This window comes from Eleutherodactylus coqui, chromosome 11 (assembly GCF_035609145.1).
Source record: "Eleutherodactylus coqui strain aEleCoq1 chromosome 11, aEleCoq1.hap1, whole genome shotgun sequence".
Classification (NCBI taxonomy): domain Eukaryota; kingdom Metazoa; phylum Chordata; class Amphibia; order Anura; family Eleutherodactylidae; genus Eleutherodactylus; species Eleutherodactylus coqui.
In genome coordinates, this window is record NC_089847.1 from 12,150,379 (window position 1) to 12,166,740 (window position 16,362).

General features: G+C 42.9%; 1 protein-coding gene across 3 annotated transcripts in view; it reads right to left on the bottom strand.

The window, feature by feature from the left end:
* The window catches only part of VSTM2B (V-set and transmembrane domain containing 2B), a 71,913-nt gene extending 57,621 nt beyond the window's left edge, over positions 1 to 14,292 (bottom strand). The window contains exons 1-5 of one of the 3 annotated variants that reach the window (XM_066584193.1): positions 13,849 to 14,292; positions 12,102 to 12,627; positions 11,347 to 11,531; positions 7,804 to 7,836; positions 1,867 to 2,242 (exon numbers count right to left, since the gene is read on the bottom strand). In XM_066584193.1, the coding sequence (XP_066440290.1) occupies positions 1,867 to 2,242; positions 7,804 to 7,836; positions 11,347 to 11,531; positions 12,102 to 12,183 (676 nt within the window). In that variant the 5' untranslated portion in view covers positions 12,184 to 12,627; positions 13,849 to 14,292. Of the gene's footprint in view, positions 1 to 1,866; positions 2,243 to 7,803; positions 7,837 to 11,346; positions 11,532 to 12,101; positions 12,855 to 13,848 lie in introns of those variants that run through there. The other 2 variants (XM_066584195.1, XM_066584194.1) reach the window with 2 other exon arrangements.
* Between the last annotated feature and the right edge of the window lie 2,070 nt (positions 14,293 to 16,362).

Consider the following 16,362-nt stretch of genomic DNA (forward strand, 5'->3'; position numbering starts at 1 on the left):
CCTGATCGTACACTTCGTTACAATGTATCTGATTGTAACGAGCCTTCCATCTGTCTTGGTTGGACAAGAGCAGGAGGGGGTTTCTGCCTCTGGATGCATACAAGCTTGCTTTCATTCACTGATAGGAAGCAGAGATTTTGAAAACAGTGAAAAGGTGAAAGAGTAAAGTATATTAGAAAGCTGCAGGATGTAATATACACAGAAAAGGAGCTTCATGTAGATATAAGGGGAAATCCCTTTAATTGTCGGGGTACAGACAACTGCCACAGCAAATAGAACATAATTTCAGAAGTGACATAATCACATGTCTCCCAACTGTCCCGGATTTTGGGGTCTGTCCTGCCATCCTGGGAGGCATGCATCATGTCCCAAATTTCCCCCCATTACTGCCAGCTGCTCCTGCAGAACCTCCACGAATTAGCAGCAGTACAAACCCTTTTCATCACTCATTTAGTAGAGCAGGAGAGCACGGTCTCTACAGAGACCTGACTATGCCGAAGTGTGGTGACAGAGGGGGCACTATTAGTAAGTGGAGCCACGGAGGTGGCACTAATAATAAGTGGAGCCACAGAGGGGGCACTATTAGTAAGTGGAGCCACAGAGGGGGCACTATTAGTAAGTGGAGCCACGGAGGGGGCACTATTAGTAAGTGGAGCCACAGAGGGGGCACTATTAGTAAGTGGGGCCACAGAGGGGGCACTATTAGTAAGTGGGGCCACAGAGGGGGCACTATTAGTAAGTGGAGCCACAGAGGGGGCACTATTAGTAAGTGGAGTCACGGAGGGGGCACTATTAGTAAGTTGGGCAAAAGATGAGAAAATTATTACTTTATGGGGCCATATAGGTATTACCATAACTAAGTGGGGCCACAAAGAAGGCACTATAGCTAAGTGGGCCACAGACGGGACATTAAAACTTTGGGAGGCCACAGAGGGGGCACTATAACTAAGTGGGGCTAAACAGGGGTTATAACAGTATTATAACATAGTTGGCCCGCAAAGGGAGCATTATAACTAAATTGGGACATAGAGAAGGCACTAATACTAAGCAGAAATGGCACTATTACAACGGGGAGGTACAGAGAGGTTCACTGGGGTTAGTGCTAGGATGGGGGAGAGTGTGGAAAGACAAGTCGTGGCTGGAAGATGTCTTCATGGCATTTTGGGCCCAGATAGAGAGGAAAACCAAAAATGGATAGTTCCAATCAGAGAGGATAGCACCTGCGATCACTGAAGGTAACTGCACTGTAATCACTATCACTGGAGGTAACTGCACTGTAACCACTATCACTGGAGGTAACTGCACTGTAACCACTATCACTGGAGGTAACTGCATTGTAACCACTATCATTGTGTAGAACACATCTAAATACATTATTACCGCAAGGGGACACACAATCTGTGGCCGAATGTAAGAAAAAAAATTGCAGGACTTGTCTATCTCTTCGTTGGGCGATAATAATACTACATAATATACTGTCAGACCTGGCATTGGCAGGTAAGTAGCGGGCAGGTAGGTGTAACTATTGACACAAGGCAAGACCAGCACAATGCAATTGTGCAATTCTAGAAACCAGAAACAGCAGAAACGGATACATGATAGACTCGATAGAGAACGGACCCTGTAATGGCACCAAAACGCTGTGCGCCATATTCATTTGATGCCAAAATCTACACAATTCCTTCTTTCCTGCTAGTGGAAGCTGATACTGTGGTGCTTTAAAATCACTAATAAGGTTTTCTCAGATCTGATACATTAATGTCTGTTTGTAACACAAAAGTATCCAGCATCACCTAGCATTTTTGGCTTTTGTGCAATTCACAGTAATCTCCACTAGATGGCAGTGCAGATCAGCAGATGACTCACCAGAACCGTGTTGCTGCCGCAGAATAGCCGCCTTTCCAGGTGCAGGGGAGGCTGAGGAGGATGCTGCAGTGGCTGGGGATGAGGCCAGGCTTTCTCCTGGAGGGTTGGGGCGCTTGTTTCCAGGTTCCGGGGTTGCTCTATTGCCGGGGTTATTCCTACGGGGCCCGCTGCTCTGGATATGGGATACAGCCTCGGCGGCCTGCATGTCGGGTGGGGAATAACGTGAAATGACCCGAAGCATTGCCTGGGCTTTGTGTTCCTGAGTCTCATCATCTCCATAGTCTGACACCCGGCACTCATACACTCCCTCGTCCTGCTTCCTGACGTTGGACAGCCTCAGCCGGTGGGAGATGTCATTGCCCTGGACCCGAACAGTCTGCAACGAGAGCAAAAGGGTTAATTTATCCCGCCGTACTCCAAGATAATTAAATCAAACACCGCTAATTAAAAAAAAAAAAAATATAAATATGCTATTATTTTTGTGTCTCAATTCCTCAACCAATTTCAAGATCTCGGCTTGCTGTCAGTGAAGGGAATCATTGTTTATACACAAGGGGCAAACCTGGTCTGATCATGTCCTACCGATGCAGGTGCGGCTTGCCATCAGCTTTGCCTTATGTAACTATAGTAGCTCTTTGTGAGTCGGGATAAGATGGGTTTACAGTCTCAGTGACAGGAAGCAGTGATCTTGAAAAGTGTGCAATAATGCGAAGTATATTTGTACAATTGGAGCAACCCCTCCGTTGTGATATATTTGGTTTGTATGGGTTTATGGATATAAACAATTAGATTCGCATTCACTGACAGCAAGCAGCGATCTTAAAAATTATGAATGGAATCACAAAGTATATTAGGAAGTTGTAGGACTTTTTATAATACAATGATTTAGCCTTTTCTACTGAAAGCTGCCGGGGTTCCCTGCAGTCCGTCTAATGGTTTGGCACTGAGGGGGCAGAAGTGCTGGCGGTGTGCTTGGGTGCACTATACTCAGTGCCACCATCTACACAGGAACAAGGAGAGATCTGTAGGTGTCAGATTTCCCCACATCATCACCTCATTTCACCACTGGGTGCAACAGTTAAGATTTGCCATATCTATCATATCTATCTATCTCATATCTATCTATCTCATATCTATCTATCTATCTATCTATCTATCTATCTATCTATCATCTATCTATCTATCTATCTATCTCCTATCTATCTATCTATCTATCTATCTATCTCATATCTATCTATCTATCTCCTATCTATCTATCTATCTATCTATCTATCTATCTATCTATCTATCTATCTATCTATCTATCTCATATCTATCTATCTATCTATCTATCTATCTATCTATCTATCTCATATCTATCTATCTATCTATCTATCTATCTATCTATCTATCTATCTATCTATCTATCTATCTCCTATCTATCTATCTATCTAATATCTATCTATCTATCTCCTATCTATCTATCTATCTATCTATCTCCTATCTATCTATCTATCTATCTATCTATCTCCTATCTATCTATCTATCCATCCATCTATCTATCTCATATCTATCTATCTATCTATCTCATATCTATCTATCTATCCATCTATCTATCTCATATCTATCTATCTATCTCACATCTATCTATCTCATATCTATCTATCTATCCATCTATCTATCTCATATCTATCTATCTATCCATCTATCTATCTATCTCATATCTATCTATCTATCTATCTCATATCTATCTATCTCATATCTATCTATCTATCTATCTATCTATCTATCTATCTATCTATCTATCTATCTATCCATCTATCTATCTCACATCTATCTATCCTATCTATCTATCTATCTATCTATCTCATATCTATCTATCTATCTATCTATCTATCTATCTCATATCTATCTATCTATCTATCTCATATCTATCTATCTATCTATCTATCTATCTCATATCTATCTATCTATCTATCTCATATCTATCTATCTATCTCCTATCTATCTATCTATCTATCTATCTCATATCTATCTATCTCATATCTATCTATCTCATATCTATCTATCTATCTATCTCATATCTATCTATCTATCTCATATCTATCTATCTATCTCATATCTATCTATCTATCTATCTATCTATCTATCTCATATCTATCTCATATCTATCTATCTCATATCTATCTATCTATCTCATATCTATTTCATATCTATCTATCTCCTATCTATCTATCTCATATCTATCTCATATCTATCTATCTATCTATCTATCTATCTATCTCATATCTATCTATCTATCTATCTATCTATCTATCTATCTATCTCATATCTATCTATCTCATATCTATCTATCTATCTATCTCATATCTATCTATCTCATATCTATCTATCTATCTATCTATCTATCTATCTCATATCTATCTATCTATCCCATATCTATCTATCTATCTATCTCCTATCTATCTATCTATCTATCTATCTATCTCATATCTATCTATCTCATATCTATCTATCTATCTATCTCATATCTATCTATCTATCTCATATCTATCTATCTATCTCATATCTATCTATCTATCTATCTATCTATCTATCTATCTCTCTGTCTATCTCATATCTATCTCATATCTATCTATCTCATATCTATCTATCTATCTCATATCTATTTCATATCTATCTCATAGCTATCAGAGTAAACACTAAGAGGGCGGGGGGTGATTATATGGACGAGGAGATTAGTTGGGGGCTTTGTAATGTAATTAATATTGAAAGAAGCATCATTGTTAATGTTACTGCAGACAGAGTCACATGATATATCATCCCGGATACCTTGTCGCTTGGTAAGTATTTCAGTCCTCAGAGCCTCAGGTCTAAGAGCCGTATTCTATCGTAAGTCCACTTGCTGCCAGCGAATGGGAACATTCTCACTTATATGCAGAAAACTGCCCTTACCCCGTACCTCACACATCTGAGGGTTTGTTACAATTGTATCAAGTCTGGATAATCTTCCATCACAGCAGAAATCTGTTCTGATAGTTTGTTCCAAAGTATCAGTGCAGATAAAACATATCAGCCTGCAGTCCCAGCTGTTTAACTCATAGATGATCATCTAGATTGGAGTAGCCATTCCTCGACTGTGAATAGTATATACAGGTTTGCATCATCTGATACTATTCACCAGTGGCATAATAATAGGGGTCGCAGTGGTCACAATTGTGACCAGGCCCCTAAGTTAGACTGGCCGCCCCCCAGACACTAAGCAGTAAGAACAAAGCCTTTCAGATGCATCAAACAGCAGTGCTGCACTCACTTCCCGACAGCGGTTTATGCGATCAGACTGGCTCCTCCCCCTTGTTATTACACACACAGGACAATATAGCCCGATCACTCTTCTACATTCTGTGTGCCCATCTGGAGGTGCCAACAAGCCGCTCTGCCTTGGCCAGGGTGTATAGATGCAGGACCAGACAACTCCGGACATAGGGACATTTCTGCGCTAATTTTGGAAGGAACGTACCAAGTGCTTGGCCAGAATGGGGAGAGGTAAGACCTCTTCTATATGATGAGCACCACTGAAGCGTGGCGAAGATCACTCCGGCGGGGGATAAAGGCCTCCATTGTGCCGGATGATGATTTCTACTTCATCTAGTTTTTCAATCTCCGTCATTTCCAGTCTTCCCAATTTTCACCTGTTGTGACTTAAGCCATCCAAATACAAAGGACTTGTCAGCGGCCTTTATTACCGCCGCGCCGCCAATAGATTTCCTCCTCCAATATCCCTGACTTAAGCTCGACTCACTTACTATTGATCCCAAGTCAAAGAACGAGAAAAAAAAGTTATCATTGGCATTTCAGGCCGCGATGAAATAATCCACCTCTCGTCCGCCGCGCTTATTAATGTCAGCGCTTCTCCCTGGACAGAACGCCATCACAGCGCCGACGGGTCTTGGTCTTATAATTGGTGAATCACTTTCTTGGGCTCAAAAATTGGTTATACCCGTACTTTTTTTTAAAGGCGGTCGCAACATTGTATCATCCCATGACGCCAGCTCTGTGCGCCAAAAATGGTGTCTGTGTACCGCCTTCTGTGTACCACCTATTGTGCCCCAGCCGGATTTATGTGGGCGAGCGCGATATTGGTACGAGGAATTCAGATTGATATCATGCTTGCAAACGCACATCGCACCTCCGCACACGCCATTTTCACGCGCATTAAATTGCATGTTATTTCAACAGGAAACCAAAAAATTGCATTGCACTTGCATGAAAATCACGTCTGCATGCGAGTGCGATGTTTTTTTTTTTTCTTTGCACCCATAGAAAGTAATGGGGATATCACCCAAAAAATAGGACCTGCTGCGATTTTTCCATCTTGGCATCTTTTCACGTGGATTTCTGTGCGCAATGCAGCGTAAGCGCATGTGGAAATCGCCCATGTTAATGCAACCTTACGCTATGCTATCAATAGAAGATGACCCCCACTAGTTTTTGGGATGATGTCATTGAGAACAGTCTAAATAGAGAACCGGAGACCTATATGACTGTCGTGCAAAAAATGGGCAGAACGACCTTCCTTTGTCTTTTGCGTGCCAACGTCTCTGGCGTATTGGCGCTAACCACAAACTGAGTCCGATGCACCAATATTATGCCCGCTCATTCTGCTGCCCCCAAGAAAGAGGCAATGGCGTCATACAACGGATGCTCTATGCGCCATATTGGCACAGTGTATAAATTATGCGCCATATTTATCCAAAAACTGCGCCATTTTCTTCCTCCAAATATTGAAAAAAACGCCAGCATATCGTGATGACGAAGAATATCGTTAACTGAAAACCGTGAGCCAGTCTTGTGCCCGTCTATAGCAGCGCAGATACTTGGTGCCAGTTATGCACCCAACGCTCACCAGCACCAGTCTTTATTTAGTGAGCCAGAAATGCCCTCTGCGCCCGGTTCTGCCATCTCCAGAGCTGAATGCCCCCCATTTTCCATTTTTCAGACTTTCTTGCTGCCCGTCGCTCTTCTTCCCATATATAGGGGTATAATGGCTGCTCTTATGCTCTACTGAACCTGCACAATGAGAAAAGCCGCAATGTGCAATCAAGGCACTGGTTAATAAAATGTGCCCCCTGAAGGTCAAAGGTGACATTCACCCCTTGTGGGTGACCGGCTGGTGGGCAGGCCCTGACCCTCTTCTGGTACTGGTTTGCTTCTCCAAATCCTGTATTAAACATGGTTGGCCATTCTTAACTATAGGATAGGCCATCAATAGTAGATCGGCGTGGGTCCCCCGCCAATCAGCTGTAAGCTGGGCCTTTGTGCTCATACACTCAGCTGGTTTCTGCAGAAAGCAGACAGCTCCGTTCTCACTACAGTGGCCAGGCTTGGTATTGCGGGCCAAGTTCTCATTTACTTCAGTAATACCATCTCTGGCCACTGCAGTGAGAACGGAGCTGTCCGTTTTCTGCATAAATCAGCTCAGTGCATGAGTACGAAGGCCCAGTGAACAGCTGATCAGTGGGAATCCCAGGTGGTGGTGGACCCTCGCTGATCTAATATCCTAAGAATAGGCCATCAATAACTTATAACTGGACAACCCCTTTAAATACCCCGGCCATAGCAGAGTGGCTTATTGGCACCCTCTAGCACCAAGCAGACATGCCCCACTAGCTCAACCTACAGCTACAACAAATTCAACTCTGCTACATCCGTACTATGCGCAAACACAACCTAATGGGCTGGCCAACCAAGACCAATCATCCAAGAGAAGGAAAGGCGATCAACTCGTTCACGTTTTTCCAATTAGCGATTTGCACTTGCGTTTGTCTGCCATTACAATCCACGGATCTGTTCGCTTTCACTATAGCGAAACCTTGGCCCCGCCGCTATCTCTCTTGTAGTCTGCGGGCGCGCCTCTTGATTTTGCTCATTTTGACTAAAAAGATAAACACAACTTACGCTGATTTTCGTTCCGTCCTTATTCGCAATAACCTGAAAAATAAGACAGATACAAGTGAGTGCCCGTTCGTGTTACGTTGTGCGCCATTTTTATACTTGACGTATTTCTGCCCTCCATAGAAGATAATGTTAAAAACATACGGAGCAGGTAGCTGTTTAATGGTTTATGCCTGTTTTTTTTTAGTTAGCGGGCGCAGACTGCGCCATTCTAACGTTATACTTTAAGGGAGCCTTTATATGCGCCATTTTATTCTTGTTTCTAAAGCTGAGCGAATTTGGAAAAAGATGGAAATATAATATTTTCTGTGTAATTTACTAAATTTTAGGATCCACTGCGGATATTGAAATCAAAAACTGCAACAAAAAGTTGCACCAAAATGGCCGGTGTGAAGGCAGCCTGCGACAAATGGCGCGATGCATGCAAAAAGCACAACCTGTGACCTAATCCAGGATGCAGTTTAAGTTATAGTGTGCACAAGGCTCATTACCCAGAAGCCCCCCCTTCCACTGTATGGGTATGAAGTGACCGCCTTGTCATAATAGTAATCAGCATATTGTAAGCCGGAGCCCGGCGCTGCCTCCCCGGTGCGCCGCGGCCTCAATGGTGTTTACACATACTAGTAGCTGGGATAAATGGCAGATCTCTGCTGCATTCTCAGAGCTGTCCTCCCACACAACAGAGAAGCATTTAAGGCAGCGGCGCCGAGTCAACAATGTAAATATTGTGCATAAACGTACAATGGAAGTACAGGTGCCGCGACTTCACCTCTAACATCATGATCTATGGAGGACGAGGTAAGATAATACAGGACAGGATCCAGCCAGAAGAGGGGCGGAAAATATAGAATCACAGCAGATGATATGTGAGGAACCCAAATATTGGATGGATGGATGGATAGATGGATGGATAGATAGATATGAGATAGATAGATAGATAGATAGATAGATAGATAGGAGATAGATAGATATGAGATAGATAGATAGATATGAGATAGATAGATAGCTAGACATGAGATAGATAGATAGATATGAGATAGATAGATAGATAGATAGATAGATAGATAGATAGATAGATAGATAGATAGATAGATAGGAGATAGATAGATATGAGATAGATAGATAGATATGAGATAGATAGATAGACATGAGATAGATAGATAGATAGATAGATAGATATGAGAGAGATAGATAGATAAATAGATAGATATGGGATAGATATGAGATAGATAGATATGAGAGAGATAGATAGATAAATAGATAGATATGAGATAGATAGATATGAGAGAGATAGATAGATAAATAGATGTGAGATAGATAGATAGATAGATAGATATGAGATAGATAAATAGATATGAGATCGATAGATAGATAGATAAATAGATATGAGATAGATAGATAGATGATATATAGATAGATAGATAGATAGATAGATAGATATGAGATAGATAGATATTAGATAGATAGATAGATAGATAGATATGAGATAGATAGATAGATAGATAGATAGATAAGAGATAGATAGATAGATAGATAGATAGATAGATAGACAGATAGATAAGAGATAGATAGATAGATAGATAAGAGATAGATAGAAAGATAGATAGATAGATAAGAGTTAGATAGGAGATAGATATGAGATAGGTATAAGATAGATAGATATGAGATAGATAGATAGATATGAGATAGATAGATAGGAGATAGATAGATAGATAAGAGATAGATAGATAGATAGATATGAGAGAGATAGATAAATAGATAGATATGAGATAGATAGGAGATAGATAGATAGATAGATAGGAGATAGGTAGATATGAGATGGATAATAGATAGATAGATATGAGATAGATAGATAGATAGATATGAGATGGATAATAGATAGATAGATAGTAGATAGATAGATAGATAGATAGATAGATAGATAGATAGATAGATAGATAGATAGATAGATAGATCTATTGTGGATGTAATAGTACGCACAGTATATGCAGGAGAGTGAGTAAAAGGGAATGCAAAGTGGGATGATATAAGAGAAGGAGAAGAAATGCATACAAGTCAGAGGAAGAATAAGAAGTAACTACACAATACTCTGTCTGGAGAGACGGGGATCACAGAGAGGCAGATGGTTAGGTGAAAAAAGACAAGAGGAAGAGATAGAAAGAAGGAAGAGGAGGAAAGTGAGAGACAGAGGAGAGAATAGAGAGAGGGGTGAAGAAGATATAAAGGAAAGAGGGAGAGGAAGCGATAGAGAGAGGGAAGAGGAGGAAAAGAGGAGAGGAGTAGAGAGAAAGAAAAAGGAAGAGAGAAAGGAAGAGAGGATAGAAGGGGGAGAGTGGGAGGAAGAAGAGAGAGGGAAATGAAAGTGTAAGCAAGAAAGTGAAGGAGAGGAAAGGAAGGCGAAAGAACAGAAGGGGGGAAAAAGAGAGAGGAAGGAGAGAGAGGAGAGAAGAGGAGGGGGGAGAGATGGAGAGTGAATAAAAGAGCAAAGGAGAGATGGGGAAATAATAGAGAGAGAGGGGGAAGAAGAGGAGATAGAGGAAAAAGTGAGAGGAAAGATAGAGCGAGGGAAGAGGAGGAAAAGGGGAGAGGGGTAGAGAGAAAGGAAGAGGGGGATGTGAGAGATGAGAGAGAAGAGGGAGTGAGAGGAGGAATAGGGAAATGAAAGAGTGTAAGGGAGAGAAAGAGAAGGAGGAGAAAGAACAGAGGGAGAATAGAGAAGAGAGAGGGCGAGAGGAGGGAGAGAGAGGAGAGGAGGGAGAGGGTCCAGGGAGTCAGTGTGTGTGGTGGTGGGGGACATGTGGGGGAGGGGGAGATTTGTGATTATTTGCAGAGTTGAACCTGAATGCTTGTCCATCACTAGCGGTGATCTCTGTGTGGAGTTCTGCATGTCTCTCTTCTACAGTCTGTGTCACCTCTATGTGTCCCCTCTCCCTGGGATATTGTCCTGATACTTCTCCAGGATGGGCTTACAATACCATTTTATTAATAATCCCCCCGGCCCCCTCTCCTCTGGACTTGCACATCAGATCCTCCTCAGATCCAGGGCCAAATTCTCTAACTGTAACAGACTGCAGTACCAGCACTGCCCCCACATTAAAAAGGGGTCAATTGACTCCTATCTCCAAAACAGAGAATCCTTCCTTTCGAGCGGCTCATCCTGTGCGATGCTTCTTGGCAGCCGGAGCTCCGTGCATTCTGTTCCTGCGGCTGCTTTTTCTTGCATACATTTAGCTCCATAATTCTGCCTGTCAATATCTATTTACCTCCATTTACATAACTAATTGCAAGGCTGGGAGGCTGACCGGAGGAGTTGTACAGCTACAGTCTACCACCAAGGCTATTGTGTGTGGGGTGGGGGGTGCAGTAGGGATGACTTGGGGGCCCCCTCTTGGGGATATGATGGCTAGCTACTCTATAACCCATCTGTTTGCAAATGACTCAATGCCCATTGCTCCTATTGGCTGTGGACAAACTGGTGGGGTCTTGTCAATCATGTATGTGTAATGTTCTCACTGTACGTATGTAGCAGAGCTGAGTAGTCGTTACCTTGTTCCTGCTCCCGGGAGCAGTGATAGCTAATTCCAGTGCCGTTTCCCTGGTCGCCTCTTTAAGGTACCACCACTGGATTTCCAAAGAGAAGGATGAAGAACCGCTGGCTCGAAAAGCACAAGGCATCTCTATATCATCTCCCTCCCTTATAGTCACATCTTTGGGGACTTCAGTGAATGTGGCTGAGAGCAGAAGATAGAATTTACAGGGGGGTTGGTTAACAGCGGAGATTAATAGACAAGATCAGACTGTTCTGCTCTAATCTCATCTGGCTTTACTCAAGGGGTCTACAGCAGTCTGTTAAATGAGACTCCAGTGGATTAAGAAGTAACCTAATACAATATTCCTCAGCATCCCTCGGCCGCTTCTCCATGGAAAGCAATCTACGACTACTTTAACCGCCCCTTTATGCAGGCTTGACCCCTTCCCCACCGACCAATATGTCTCCAATACACCCAATCAAAGACATACACTACATTAGAGACTTGTTTTGCACATAATACCCATCCATATATCCCCATCAGATCACCTGCATGATGACCGTTAACACATTTATGCCCCCCTATCTCATATACGTATAGATGTCTCCACTTGGAAAAGTCTCATTTGTAATTCAAATGCAGTTTTAGGGTGCACTTGTAATGACTGGATACCCCTTATAAATGGTGGAGGATGCGGGCACAGGAAGCAATAAACAATGCAAGGGGGAGCCCTGGTTAGGTGCCTGCAAGAATGCAGCAGCAGGTACTCACCATGGACAGTAAACAGCAGAGGGGAATTGAGCATCAGGTAACAAAGAGCACTGAACAATCCTTGCTTTTCCATCTCATACATGTCAGTGTTAGGATAGAAGAAGCCGGGAAACACAATACACAACTGAGAATTAGGGAATTTCCAATCCCATGGCCAAAAAAGGTGCAGAATACGTAGGTGGAAAGTTCTCGATGATACTTCCTCCGAAACTGGGATCCCAATTTATAAAATCCACATGGAGACCCTTGGATGGATCAACTGCGATCCAGTGGACACCAGATCCTTCCAAAACCCATGCCAATATTAAAGCTCGGTGTTACAGAACGGACTCAACGAGAAGTCTTCATCGTACTCCCGAGCAGTGGAGTAGTGATTGTTGATTCCTTGTCGTTTGCTTTCTGACTGGATTTGATAGGTATATATATATATATATTTTTTTGCTCCTACGATCAAGAGAGATAACCAGGATAGGCTTTTTGGATCCTCCAGATCACCCGTCTAATCCTTTCTCCTCCCTGGACAGATCTGTAAAGGAGAACCAAAAAAGGGTTCGGAGATTTTTTTTTTGTTTACACTCCAAAATCCACATCAACAAAAAAGACTACACCTCAAGACATCAACAACAGGTAAGGAAAACAGAGGATCCCCATCATCCCTTCATCTGGGAAAACCAGGATAGGCAACAATGGGCAAACCAAGAGCCCCCCCCACCACCACCAATAAAAAATTCTGCAAGGGTCCTTCACCAACATCAAATAACAGAGGGACTTGAAAGCAGCATCCACTTTAGCCAAAAAATACTCGTTGTCACTTCATGTGCCTTGGTCCTCACTTCACTAAAACCAGAAGGGGAGGGATGTGATAGAGCACATCTGTTTAACCCCTCCAAGACTGGAAGAGCTTTCACCGCCATATAGTGCTCATCATCCACCTCTAGGGCTGAAGACTATAGGACAACCCCCTATAGGGTGGAAATATAATAGAGACTGTTTTGTTTACAGGAAGGAGGAAGAAAGACTATGGGGGGGCTTCTGTTCTGAATCAATGTAAGGGGGCGCACTTGTCACAACAATAGGGGCATTAAAATCCTTTATTGAGGCTCAGTCAACCCAACGGATGGCTTTGTAATTGGGAACAAAAACCCATCAGCAGCTTCCTGTCAGCCTGGAGAACTGAAGACAACTGTGTCTCATCTCTAAAGGGTATCACGCTTTTAAGGATTAACATGCAAATTAAAATAATTACCCCCCCACCGTCCTTCTTTCAACACTGGTTGACAATCTACTACCCCACCTTCCATGGGTTAATACGGCTTATTACACAGCGCCGAATGGCTATTGCAAAAAAATCTTCACACCTCCCCAAAAAAATACACTACCCTGATTTATGAAGGAGCTGCATAACACAGTGCATGGCGGAACGGTGAAGGACACGCACATCGGAGATCACAGACCCCCTTCCTATATCGCCCATAGGTTCCAATAAACTTATATCCCCCCTTCCCCTAATACCGTCCAAGCTACCTGCACCGTTCCTACAGACAATAATGAAGTCCTTGCCCCCAAGAGCAGCCGAAAATGAAGTCCTGCTTGTCATATTTTAATGCAATGACTTCATTCTTCCAGGATTAAAGGAACCTTCCTCCCCAGCCGGATCTCCGCACCCCAGGATTATAAGGGGTGGCGGAGAAGTAGCACCCTACAAGTGAATGATCATCATCAGCAGCAGACAAAATAGATTGCTCACCTCTCAGCTCTGCCATGCAGTCTGAAGATCATGCACAGTAGCATTGGTGTCTGATTCAGAGAAAATCCAAGAACTGCAGGGGATGATGACAGGAGCTGCTGGGGATAGCATCATTCCAGGTATCATCAGCTGGCAAGCCTGCCTTCTATGCACTATTTCAGGAAGAAGGTGTCTTCCAATCTTTGGCTTCTCTCCTTTCTGCAAAGTTAGCAGTCAGTGCCGAATCCAGCTTCCCCCACTCCCCAGCCAATGCAGTCAGATGGAACAGGCTTGCTGTATGCTAGCTTTACCAGGGAGCACAAATTAACCTGTTCCTATGTGGATTTCACATCATCCCCTTGCAGGCATTGCAGGGATGAGGGGCTTGTGCCAGCTTCTTGCATGCGATTCCTTCTCCTTAGATTTTCCTTTGCATCCTCCTAGAACAGGAATGCACTGCAGATCAAGCGGCGATGGATCTTCTTAGCCTCCCCAACAGCTGTGGACTGGGAAAATCCAGGCAGTGGCTCTCTGACAGGGAGGGGGCGTACTGCTCGAAGTTTCCACTGTCTGACCCTCATGTGAAGCTGTTTGGAAGAGGGTCCCATAGATTGGGAGGAAGGCGGGGGGCGATGGGAAAGAAGATGAAGAACTGAAGGGTATACAGAGCATTCGGAGCCAAATATAGTCAACCTGTTGTGTTCTTGATAGGTCTTGTAGACCCCCAATAGTCGTAGCCACCTACTTTGCTATATGGCTGAGGTCCAAGTGAAGAAGGCTGTAGTGACCAAGCGTTCTGCTTCAGGACAGAAATTGGGGTGCAGTGCTGCAGATTGTTAGTGTTGCTTGATTACAGGTTGTCTGTATTGTATGGAAGGCATAATGTTTAAATTCATCATGTTTTGTGTCCTTTTCTTACCAACAGGACACGAAAAATATCTTTGTTCTATTGAAAAGACCTAGATGCGCAGGTAGAGGTGGAGTCCGTATTTAACAACATGTTTTTTTTTTAAAGAGTAGGTAGCAATTTTGAAAGCTGTGTTAAAACCTGCACCTGTTGTGCTGCTGCAAGGGGTCATTGTTTCGCTGCATGTGCTGCCCGCATCCTCTACCAAAAAAAAAATGCTGCAGGTGTGGAATGCATTCATGTGTATACCGTTCATGGGGCAATGACTGTACATGCAAATAGATAATGCCTCCCTGTAAACCGTACGCCAAACATGCTTGGGTATTATGGATGTGTTTACTACCAGCTATAGGACCAAGTAGCAGTATTACTATAGAGGGAGCAGAGCAAGCAGTCACACTTGGGCCCTGATGACTTATGGCATCTTAAAGCGCCTCAGACACATTAGAAAACACTGTAATATCAGTGACACGTGAAAGGGGATCGGCCCTGTTATAGATTTTGCACAGAGGCCCAGAAGCTTTACGTTACCTGAAGTTACAAACCAACCATTGAGCCAATCCGCATTGTGCACAGTAGATGGGGGGCCTACATGTAGCTGCTCCATCCTAAAATGACTTCATGCTTGAGTGTGGGGTATTTTGGAGAGGCGGACACAGGGGCTATTACATTAAGCAGATGTGGCCCCATAGCTAATATTATAATTACACCCCATGATGCTAGTTGGCACCCTGTGCAGATTTTTTTTGAACCCTTACCATCCTAATAAAAAACAATATATATTGCACTGATAGGTAGTTTATTTAATAACAGTAGAATAGCTTAATGAATAAATAAAGCACTAAAACCAAAGTCATAAGAAATACAGTACCAGAACCAAGCTCAGTACATAAGTACAGCACAAAACCAATCTCTGAACATGAATACAGCACTGGAACTAATCCCATAACATAAATGCATCACTAGAACCATGCTCAGTGTATAAATACAGTATATCACATTTATAACATTAATACAGCATCAGAATCAAGCTCATAAAGTAAATAAAGCATCAGAACCAAGCCCAGTACATAAATACTGTCACAGAAACAAGCTCATAACATAAGAACGGCACTAGAATCAAGTTCAGTACATAAATAGCACAAACTAACCAAAGTACAGAGATATCATTCCAGAACCAACCTCAGTACATAAATACAGTACCAGAACCAAGCTCATAAAATAAATACTGCACAAACCAACCTCAGTACATAGATACAGCACCAGTGCCAAGCTCATAATGTAAATACAGTAGTAGAACTAAGTAATTGTGTTGCAGGGGTATTGATAGCGGTGCTTGGAACATCAGAGGAGAGGAGGCAGAAGCAGGAAGATGAGGATTCATGAAGCTTCACAAGATGCTGCTGCGTGGAGACAGAAGATCATCTGGCTGGGTAGCCCTAAGGTGGAGATCGCTGCCAGCCTGGTGCACCCCTACAAGCTGGTGTCCGGCGCCCTGTGCAACTGCATGGGTTACACGTGGCTACAGTAAGACCTGCCATGCTCATACATGATGCATTATACAGCATATAGGAAAAGAGGATAGGTTAGCCATGATCTGCAGCTCTGAAGCCACACACGTCAATGTA